We start from the raw sequence: 12,054 nt of genomic DNA, 5'->3' as shown, positions 1-12,054 counted from the left end.
TTTTAATTACTAAACCATATTGCTGATGAAAATAATAATAGAAAAATACAAGTGGTTGTTATTATTAATAATGTATCAATGATTTTGAAAAAGTAACAAATTAATACCACTGTTTTAAATAGCAGCCGTTGAGCTGCGCGTGCTGAAGCTGAAGAGCTGAATGAACATGGTAAACTGAAGCGTTTTGCTGGCAGCTTATTTAACTCAAGGAAATGCATCCTGAGATTAATATTAATACAACATAAACATAATATTACAACTTATATATGTACAAAATGACGCAGTTATTGCGTGCTATAGTCAGAATGTGTGATCCTGTTGTGGATGCACTCTTCCCATAACGCGCTGAAACACGGCAACTAAACCCAAAGAATTCACAACGTTTTATTATAATAATGTTCTCATTAGAATGTTATATACACGACATTCCCAATCATAGTTATTAATGTTGTGCACTGCTGTTTGAGTTTATCACCGGGAAACTGAAGCACTCTTTTAACTTAACCAAATGCATTCTATGTGAGATAAATCAGATATACATCAAATAAACACAATATTACAACGTACAATTGCACAAAAGGACGCAAACGAACAGCGCGCGTCTGAAGTGTCTCTGAAGGAAATAATGCATTATTTATCGGCTTAAAGATATCGGCCAAATTTTCTTATCGGGCCGATACCGATAACAGAAAAAATGAGCATTTATCGGCCGATACCGATATGGTGGCCGATATATCGTGCATCCCTAATGTCAACAGTCAAATTTATCATGACAGAGATACGTCATGAAGAGCATAAATTTCCAAGTCACTGTGCTCTCTGAGAGGTCAGATCTCTGTGCACTAATTGCATTCAGCAACTGACAGTCATACAAAGTTGCAACAACGCCAACAGCACAAGAAAAAAAACCCTACAAAGATATGGTTATTGCATTCCAATAATTTATTGTAGCAAAACAATCTACTTGTTAAAAAACCATACAAATAAAAAATGAACATCAGTCCGTACTAAACCAGTTTTTAAATGGCATGAACGGTTATATTGATGTAAAAGCCCATCTAGCTGTTAACCAATCTAAAAAAATAAAAATGAAAAAAAAGACCACACAGGTGTGCACAAATGACGTCACATGTCATGACATGAGTTTGCATAACTCAAACACTATAACAGTCTCCATCAGCTTCAGTTATGCTTCTAGTCGAGGGGTTTGGTAGCAAAGGTGAGGTATCCCGTGTGTCCTGCCATTTCTCTGGGAGGTGTGGCAGTCCTACAGATCACAGAGGTGTTCCCAGTGTTTGGGACTTCCTCTTGACCAACATCTGAAGCCATCTGGCTGCTGCCAGCAGAGCCCTCCTCTGGTCCGAAGTCTGGTAAGGGCAGACTGACAGTACGAACATCATGCACCCGGAGCAGAACCTCCAGTGTGCAGATCTCCTCAAAGCCATGGTCCAGTAATGCCTCACAAGTCCTCTGGACCTGCTCTATACACGGCGAGAAGGAACAGAGACGACCTCCTGAAGACAAAGCCAAGAAGAGAAGCAGTCAGCTAATTATTGACCTTTTTAGGGGGCTTTCACACTAGACGTCAGAGTTGGTTAATTTGGATAACGTGAATGCTGTTGCGCATCCACAAACTGTATGGGTGGGTTTTTGAAAAGGGCCAAGTAGTGCAAAGAAATTCAATGTGCCACGCACATCACACGCACTTACTTGGGTTTTTATGTGACACTAGGGTATGTGTAGATTGCATATGCAGTTTGAAATTTTCAACTATTTAGTTTGTTCACAAGGTGGCAACACTGACCTGAGCCAACACTTTACAGTCAGAAAAGAAACGGAGGAGAGCGAATACTTACATTAGAGCATTACACTTCAGAATGTAGTTTCATGGACTCAGTCGAATAAAACTATAATTTAGAAAATTTCCAGAAACTGCTCTTTTGAATGATGTTTGGATCTCTGTGCAACTATGTCCAACTTTAACCCCAAGTTTGTATCGGTTCTTTAACAAACCACTAAATGAACATACAAATCTCCAGCATTCTGTGCAAACATAAATATATTTTTATTAGTAGCATAAATGAATCTCCCCGTTGAACTGCAACAAGCATTACTATTTGTAAAACCTTATCAAACACCCAAAAGGGAAGTTCACTATTGTGGCTGATGTCTAATCAAACCTGAAACTTGAAAGAAGCAACCTGGAACAAGAACATTTTTATTTAGTGCTTTAAGGAAATGACCATGTAACCTGACCTTGTTTCATTCTCACTAGATCCACAAATCCCATGCAGCAATAACTGTTTTAAAGGGGTCATATGATGCGATTTCAATTTTTCCTTTCTCTTTGGAGTGTTACAAGCTCTTGCAAAGAGCAGTTGCAAAGACTAAAGTCTCAAATCCAAAGAGATATTCTTTATAAAAGTTAAGAGTCAGCCACGCCTACCTAAAACTGCTCGTTCTAACACGCCCCCACATATCTACGTCACTATGTGGGATGATTTGCATAACGCCGCCCAAATGTTCACACAAAGAAAGAAGCCGTAACTTTTATTCTTGCTGTAGTATTGTTGTTGCCGCCACCATGTCGTGAAGGTGCTGTGTGTTTCGTTGTGAAAGCGAAACTACTTTGTTTGGCCTTCCAAAAGAGGACGATATCCGCTTCGTCATGCCTAGAGCTGATCCGTGCTGGTCGGTAATGAAATGCATCAACTTTGCGTGGAGGATCACCGGATCGGCTTTCACTGTGGATGAAGCGGAGTCCAGCCCGGGGTCGTCACATGTGGTTTCCGCAAGCCCTCCGGACGCTCTTTCGTCGAATCAGCCGGACGCGCCGTTCTCAAGCCCGCCGCCTCTGCTCCCTCTAGCCCTCCGGCCGTTCCTCACTCTGGCCCCGGCCTCTGCTCACTCTAGGCTGCCGTGTTCCAGAACACTTCAACCCAAGTATTCAGATGTGTGCAGCACATTTTATGGAGGGCCTCGTTTATAAAGGGTTTTCATGTTTTTGAATCATCGCTCTGGCCTGACAGGGCATCATCACAGTATGGTGAGGGGCGTAACATTTCTGTCACATGCTTGAGGTATTCGGCCAATCATAACGCACTGGATAGCTGGCCAATCACAGCACACCTTGCTTTTCAGACCGATGAGCTTTGTAAAAATCGACGCATTTCAGAAAGGCGGGGCACAGAGGAGAAAAAATAATGTACAGTATGTGGAAAATAATGTGTTTTTGAACCTTAAACCGCATAAACACATTTCATTACACCAAATACACAAAATAATGTTCTTTTTAGCAACATCATATGACCCCTTTAAACTTATTAGCAGACCCACACAGTGAGGTGTGATATTTTCCACATATTTTCTGTACTCATTTCAGGAGTAAATCTGCAGAATTCTGTGGAGTGATGGAAAGCTGAAGTATTTCACTAGGAGCATCAAACACAACTGCAATGTCTGTTCAAACAAGTTTTAAACACACTCACTGTAAGAAGCCCCGCCCCCAAAATCACGTCATTGGTTAAGCCAATAGTTATGTCACACTATGTCAGGCTGCTCAAACAGCAAAAGCAGTAAAAACAGAAATCTACAGAGCTTTCAGCAACTTCTGTGGGCGCAGATTACATGCAGGCCTGCTGAGAATTGTCAGGAATTGATGTCGTACATAATATGGTTCAATTTTACTGGAAACATGAGTTAGCTCACAAAGCTGTAAAGGGTCAGAGAGCAGTCAACAGGCTCATGCTTGCATATTCTTGGCTTACTGTTAAACAGTCTCATAATAACTGGATAAATGGAGGACGGGTGGCTCCTTTGCCTTCTTTCTCCACTAACACGGATGGAGGGAATTTGGACTAAAGGTGGTATTACTAACATGCACAAGAATAGCCACTGCTGATCAGAGTAAGAAGATAGACAGGGTGCTGTGAGGAGAGGAGCATATTGAGGAAGACACCTAAATGGGTATAGCTTACTCTATGGATCTTTTTTTAGATTCAATCCAATCACATTCAGTTAATCCAGCATGACCCCATCCCTCACTGTCAATATTAATTATAGAACTATAATGAATGGCAAACACTGTAGGAAAGCATTCCAACAATGGCTCAGTTTGCCTTCTCTCTGATCAAAGTTCCAAGTCTCTCTTGATCCTGACAATTCTCACAAGAGATGAATCAGGGATCTACTTATATAAATAGATTAAAACAAACAAATGGTGTCTAAACAAAATTATATTATTAAACAAATAGACCTGCCTATAGGCGCATATTACTAACGCGTTCTTTAAAAAAAAAAAAAAAAAATTATATATAGCTCCAACTCACACCTGCTTGTAAATTTCTAGTAATCCTGAGAGCTTGATTAGCTGGATCAGGTGTGTTTGATTAGGGTTGGAGCTAAACTGTGCAGAGCTGTGGCCCTCCAGGAATTGAGTTTGAGACCAATGTCTTACGTGTTTGGAACGACATGAGGTTGAGTGATTAATGACAGTTTTTTTATTTTTGGGTGAATTATCCCTTTAAGGCTGGAACACGCAAAGTTTCAAATCTGAACAAAAACACGAGGTATCATACATTTGATGACATTATAAATGGTTACAGAGGAAAATGCATCATGCACTAAATGAGTGAGGAGAGACACTACCAGACTTTCAAGTCACTCAGAACCAGGGGTGTGAAGTAACGAATTACAAATACTCATGTTACAGTAATTAAGTACTTTTGATCAGTAATTGTACTTTTTTTGAGTAGTTTAAAAATTGTGTACTTTTACTTGAGTACATTTTAAGTGATGTATCGGTACTTTTACTCCACTATTTTCCTCTGTTTGTAGTCGTTACACACTTATTTTAATTTTTTTTTATCCATCAACGTGATTGGATAGAGAGATAGTAATAGGTCTCGTGACTTTCGTCAAATCAAATTGTACATAGAAAACTTTAACCAACTGTTTATCATGGCTGCTGGAAGCGCATTCTTCAAGCATCAATTCAGTCGCATCTTCCTCTAACTTAATATGTTATGGTAAATTTCGGATTCCTGCTTACTAAATGATTTGTATATATGCTTGCCTATCTACACGGCCTGAAATTTGGTGTGAGGTTGCGGGTATTACATAGTGTTAAACAATTTTCAAGTTTGACACTTTTTGTTCCATTCAGTTGTGGATGCTGCTGATTCACCGAGACCGCCGCGGCTCAGCAAAGAGACATGCGTGTGTGTTTTCCTTTGAAAAAGTTTCCCCAGAAATACTTCGCTATTTAATGCATTTTTCCTTACAAATTGTATTATCAGCATAACAATTCAAGTAAATGTGTAAAAGGTATGGCATGATGCCATCCTTCTAGAACAATGTACATTTATAGTAAAATTGTAACAAATTATCAAGTTTAGTTATTTTTATTTCTTTATTGCAAAATGCTAAAACTGGCACCGTTTTGGAGAGAAATGGGCTCTCATTTTAATCCATATCATGGTGTGTGATGCTGAACTATGAGTTTCTAATGGTGTTTGTATTTACACTGTCCTAAACATTAATATTTTATGTGCAACAACAGCATGCTGTCTCAGTGGCCTTACACATGATTTTAAATCTATTTTTTCAAACTTTATGATTTAAATGGGGATGATTGTACTGAGAATAACTGTTTATTCGACTGAATACTGTTTCTGTGCTGTTTTGATGTATTTTAAAGAGTTGGCAGTCAAAATTAAAACTGCTGGATGAAAGATATTCTTCATTCTTTATGACAAACAAGATAATGTGAATTACAGAATGTACAACATTTTTAAAATGTATCAATTGCGGTGTACAGCGTTTATTATGAGGGGGTAGAATCCACAGCTCAGTACTCACTACTCAATACTCATGAGTACTTTTAAATAGGCTACTCTTTTACTCTTACTCAAGTAGTTTTTTGGACAAGTGCTTTTACTCTACTCGCACTAAATTTTTTGGAAGGTAATGGTTCTTTTACTTGAGTATATTTTTTCAGTACTCTTTCCACCACTGCTCAGAACACAACTCACTCAAGCAGAAACCTTCAGCTAATGACAAATGAAAACAATGTGTTCTAAAATTTGCTAAAAATATTAAACATGTTTGATATCACACTCTTATGGAAATTAATAACTCTTTTAGGTTTTGGTGAATTGGTAGTGAAAGGTATGATCTCATTAATGGATTTTCGTATGATCTGTTTTGCACCTGACTGAAGGTTAGGTTTGGGAGTGGACCTTCAAGTTTAGGTTTTTTTTTCACTAAAAAAGTAAATTTTTGTATGAATCAAATGGAAGACTACAGACTACAAATCAGGCAATTTTGTTGGGAATGTATTATGGGATTGTATTGATTGGATGGCTTGTGTGTGATTCACAGTTTTCCCTCAAACTATTTAGTCGGCAAGAGTACGATGGCTAGTTTTTAAATATCTGCCTAGTGTTCTAAAAATCTGTTGTGTAGTGTATTCTAGTTTTTTGAATTTGGACAAAACAGCGATCTTAGATTTTTTTGGAACAGCTTTTGTGTCTGGAGTGCACTGATGATGCCTTGAAACTCTGCCTATAGGCAGCTCGCTAGGATTTGGAACAGGGGTGATGTACGAATAAAGACTGTTGCTGAAGAGCACTAACAGAAGTATATTTCACAAGCGAGAGAGAGAGAGAGAGAGAGAGAGAGAGAGAGAGAGAGAGAGAGAGAGAGAGAAGTTTATCATGTCATTCCATTGACAAATAAGGCCTTTCCATGAAAACGCAGTCATAAACGGAGACATCAGGCCTCCTGGCAACCAGGCTTAACAGGTCTCCTGGCAACAGTGGCCTGGGAAAGAAAGGAGTCACGCCAACAGCTGGGATACTCTGAGCACTTAAAACAGAGAATGAGACTGACTAACAGGCCAAAAATGAGAAGAAATAAAAAAACAGATAGGATAAAGAGTTAGATAAAATCACTCTGATTGCTGTAAAAGATGCATATGATGTGAGAAGGATATTAGCAGTCAAGGACAACTGGCTTGTAGTCATCCAAAGCTTTCACAGCCAGAGCTGTGCTTAAGTTTTCTACACTGAAAACTGATAAGTAGTGCACAAGAAAGACAATGTGTCAAAACTCAGAGAAAGAAGCCAGCAGATGTGTGTCTAAGCTTCAGTTTTGCCCGTGCTCACTTAAGCCTCACTGCCTGCCCCTTTATGGTCATTACCCTGCCAGCAAAAACATCCAGCATGTGTGTATATTACAAATCAGATAGACTGAGTCTCCAAGAGGGGGTGTGGCATGGAGTGAGGCACAAATTCCACTTGCATGAGACAGAGAGATTCGAGATCACCAGGAGATCCTCTCTGATCTTATACTCTTAGAATCTTTACAAGCATGTACATATTAAACAATGGCATGTAATGTAACCCAAAACTGAAAATTCTTTCATTAATTATTTACCCTCATGTCGTTCCAAACCCATAAGACCTTTTTAAGGCATTTAATGAAAATTCCTCTTTCAATATACTACAGAAGATTGCTGACCCCTTACTGGGACAGGCTAGTCTGGGCCTGCCCAGTAGGGCAAAGTGGGTAGCAGTTCCCATGGAAACAGCCTCTTGCCAAGTGGTCAGGTCACTTCTGAAGAGACCAGATCTGATATGGCCACTCAATAAAACCAAATAGCTATTCCAACAGAAAGACCACAGACAAAACAGATGCGCACACAGAAGCTATGAATGCCGCTCAAACTGGGCAAACTCAAGCCAAAGTCTCACGATTAATTAGTTACTGGTGTGACATCATTTAGCCACAAAACCAAGATGTAATTATGGAGAAAAATGGGCCTCTGTCAATGTTTCAAAGAAGCTGCATCCATAACTGAGATGAAAACCTACACCGAATATAGATTTAAACAAATCAATTATGAATCTCACACCAAACCTCCCATTCCCCGGAGGTTATTTGACAATTTCTTTGACGTCAATGGCAATCAGGGGGAGTTAAAGGGAGAGTTCAGCTAAAAATGAAAACCCTCATGTTGTTCCAAACCTCTTTGACTTTCATTCTTCTAACACACACAAAAGAATATATTTTGAATAATGTCGATAACCAAGCAGTTGATGGGTAGCCATTTACTTCCATAGTATTTTTTTCCCATACTATGGAAATCAATGGTTACTGTCAACTGTTTGGTTACCAACATTCTTTACTTCTTCATTCTTTTGTGCTCAACAGAAGAAAGAAACTCACACAGGTTTGTAACAACTTGAAGGTGAGTAAATAATGACAGAATTTTCATCTTTGGGTGAACTATCCCTTTAAGGAAGATATCACACTGCAAATTTAAACACGGTGTCGCAATGTTTTCTTCTTTTGGAAATGTCCCTTGTTTCACTATGGTATTCTTTGAAGTAGCTTGGAGCACCACGTAAATACCACAGCGTTTACACTTCCACAGTACTTTAAATAAGTGTGTGCAAACTGTACATTTTTGTGCCAGTACCACTTAAGTGTCTGAGGTTTTGTGTTCATAAAGGTCACTGTGGTACTCAGTAGCATTTATATCTTGTTACTTGAAGACTCATTTCAGTGGCTTCGTCTGTGAAGAGTAAGTCACGACGACAGAGTACCACATGACATTTAGCATTAATATGGTAATGTCGATTTAATTATTTCACAGTTATCTCCTCTCACCTTTGCGTTTCATGGCGCTCTTGGCATGTGTGATTGCCTCCCATGGAGAGGGGATGTCTAAAAACACTGCATCAGCTATTGCTGTGATGCCAAAGCCATCCTTGCACACATCCTGGTTTCTAACAGTAACCAGGTGAGACACTTTGTGCTCCTTGAACTCCTGCATGGCCTTCTCGGCTCGCTGAGCGTGGAACTCCACCGTGTGCAGGTGGCCGGTGGGCGCGATGGTCCGCAGAATAGAGTGAGACAGGGAGCCGCTGCCTGTACCTGGAAGACAGACGCAAAATCTAGTTATGTAATTACCATTTTTAGATGCTTACACAGAATGCAACAGTTTCACTTTGAATATTAATCAGAATTTGGTCGTATTCAAATTAAGCACCTCACTGCCATAACATTAAAGGAATAGTTCACCCAAAAATGTAAATACTGTCATTTACTCACCCTCATGTCGCTCCAAATCAATTAAACTTTTGTTATTAAAACCTGAGAGATTTCCCACTATTGAAAGTCTACTCCACCAAAACTTCAAGCTTCAAATATTTTAAAGAGTTTGTAAAATGAATCCATATACACTACCGCTCAAAAGTTTGGTATCAGTAAGACATGTAATGTTTTTTAAAGAAGTCTCTTATGCTCATCAAGGCTGCATTTATTTGATCAAAAATACAGAAAAAAACAGTAATCTCGCAAAATGTTATTACAATATAAAATAATGGTTTCCATTTTAATATCCTTTAAAATATAATTTATTTCTGTGATGCCACGCTGAATTTCCATCAGCCATTACTCTAGTCTAAAGTGTCACATGATCCTTAAGAAATCATTGTAATATGCTGATTTATTATTATAATTATCAATGCTGGCAACAGGTGTGCTGCCAAATATTTTTGGGGAAACTGCGATACTTTTTTCAGGATTCTTTGATGAATAAAAAGTTAAAAAGAACAGCATTTATTCAAAATATGAATCTTTTCTAACAATATAAATCTTTGATATCACTTCTTATCAATTTAACACATCCTTGCGGAATAAAAGTTTTAATTTCTTTAAAAAAAAAAAGAAAGGATAAAAATGTACTGACCCCAAACTTTTGAATGGTAGTGTATATTGTTAGAAAAGATTTCCATTTTAAATAAATGCTTTTCTTTTTAACTTTTTATTCATCAAAGAATCCTGATAAAAAGCATCACAGGTTCCAAAAAAATGTTAAGCAGCACAACAGTTTCCAGCACTGATAATAAATCAGCATATTAGAATGATTTCTGAAGGATCATGTGATGCTGAAGACTAGAATAATGATGCTGAAAATGCAGCTTTGATTACAGGAATAAATTCGATTTTAAAGTATATTAAAATAGAAACCATTGTTTTATATCGTAATAACATTTTGCAATATTACTGTTTTTTTCCTCTGTATTTTTTATCAAATAAATGCAGACTTGATGAGCATAAAAGACTTCTTTAAAAAACATTACAAGTCTTACTGATCCCAAATTTGAGCGGTAGTGTAAGTTTTTTAAGAGACATAATTGCCATTTAATTTAGGCTTTTATTCACATATAAATTTATCAACGAACACATTTGAGTTTTAGCCCACCATATTTCATGTGATCAATGTTATGTGAAGAAAATATGATCATATTACCCCAATTTTACAGTCTCTGCACTGGCTACCTATTAAGTTCCGTATCAGTTACAAAATAGTATTACTTGCCTATAAGGCCCTTAATGGGTTAGCTCCTGCGTACCTAACTAGTCTTCTACCACGCTACAATCCATCACGCTCCCTAAGGTCGCAAAACTCTGGACTTTTGGTAGTACCTAGGATATCAAAGTCCACTAAAGGAGGTAGAGCTTTTTCACATTTGGCTCCCAAACTCTGGAATAGCCTTCCTGATAACGTTCGGGGTTCAGACACACTCTCTCTGTTTAAATCTAGATTAAAGACACATCTCTTTGGCCAAGCATTCAAATAATGCATATCATAATCTTGTACTGCAGTTATATCTGATCAAATGCACATTATTATTCTTTAGCTTGGGTTAAACAAATTAATTTTACTTGGTTGGAACAGCAGCTATGCTAATTATGTCACTATTTGATTCTGCCACGGTATTGACATCCACATTGACATTGTTTTGGTTATTTTCTATGAGTTTGTGGATATGCTCGGCCCTGGCAGCTTTTAGAGCCTGTCTATAGCTGGACATACTGTTTTTCCACGCAATTCTAAAAACTTCCAAGTTTTTTTTTTTTTTTTAGAGTTTATTAGGTCAGTAAACGCAAGTCCTAATGCATCATTTGTATTATCAACGTCACGTGAATGTTAAAATCTAAGACAATTAGCGCTTTATCAACAGTAACCAATAGGTCTGAGAGAAAATCTGCAAATTATTTTAGGAAATCTGTATATACGGCCCTGGTGGTCTATACACAGTAGCCAGCGCAAGAGATACGATAGATTTATTTAGCATATCTGACAGTGTAACATTAAGCAGAAGTATTTCGAATGAGTTAAACCTGTATCCTGTCTTCTGAGTAACAGTGAAAATATCACTATATATTGTTGCAACACCGCCGCCACGGCCAGTCTGACGGGGCTCATGCTTATAACAGTAGCTTGGTGGAGTAGACTCATTTAGACCAATATAATCATTTGGTTTTAGCCAGGTTTCAGTCAAGCAGAGTATGAGAGAGTGAGAGTGATAACACCAAATTTAACACACCTGCTCCCCATTCACACCTGAGACCTTGTAACACTAATGAGTCACATGACACCGGGGAGAGAAAATGGCTAATTGGGCCCAATTTGGACATTTTCACTTAGGGGTGTACTCACTTTTGTGGCCAGCGGTTTAGACATTAATGGCTGTGTGTTGAGTTATTTTGAGGGGACAGCAAATTTACACTGTTATACAAGCTGTACACTCACTACTTTACATTGTAGCAAAGTGTCATTTCTTCAGTGTTGTCACATGAACAGATATAATAAAATATTTACAAAAATGTGAGGGGTGTACTCACTTCTGTGAGATACTGTACATCATATAAATCATTAATACCATGATTTATATCTGGTATTAAAAAGTGTTAAATTAATGTATGCAGACGATACAACATGTTCAACAAGTTTATGCATCTGCACAAACGTCAGTTGAATTGACGCTATTTTGAATGAGGAGTTGGAGAGTACAGAAAAGTGGATTTTAGAAAACAAGTTGATACTAAATACATCTAAAAACAAAGAGTACAGTATTTGGGTCTAATTATTCTCTACGGTCCAAATCGGAGCTGAAATTATATATATATATATATATATATATATATATATATCTCAATAAATTAGAATGTTGTGGAAAAGTTCATTTATTTCAGTAA

General features: G+C 37.9%; 1 protein-coding gene across 3 annotated transcripts in view; it reads right to left on the bottom strand.

Annotated features, from left to right (window-relative positions):
* Positions 1-983: 983 nt before the first annotated feature.
* Positions 984-12,054, bottom strand: part of LOC107582491 (tRNA (adenine(58)-N(1))-methyltransferase catalytic subunit TRMT61A-like) — a 19,923-nt gene continuing 8,852 nt past the window's right edge. For all 3 annotated transcript variants that reach the window (XM_016268357.1, XM_016268358.1, XM_016268359.1), the window contains exons 3-4: positions 8,674-8,940; positions 984-1,514 (exon numbers count right to left, since the gene is read on the bottom strand). In XM_016268357.1, coding sequence (XP_016123843.1) covers positions 1,195-1,514; positions 8,674-8,940 — 587 coding nt within the window. In that variant the 3' untranslated portion in view covers positions 984-1,194. The remainder of the gene's footprint in view (positions 1,515-8,673; positions 8,941-12,054) is intronic.

This window comes from Sinocyclocheilus grahami, unplaced genomic scaffold (genome assembly GCF_001515645.1).
Source record: "Sinocyclocheilus grahami isolate Dianchi unplaced genomic scaffold, SAMN03320097.WGS_v1.1 scaffold45.1, whole genome shotgun sequence".
NCBI classification, from domain to species: Eukaryota; Metazoa; Chordata; class Actinopteri; order Cypriniformes; family Cyprinidae; genus Sinocyclocheilus; species Sinocyclocheilus grahami.
The sequence above is the reverse complement of the archived record's forward strand: the minus strand, read 5'-3'. Positions and strand labels throughout refer to the sequence as shown.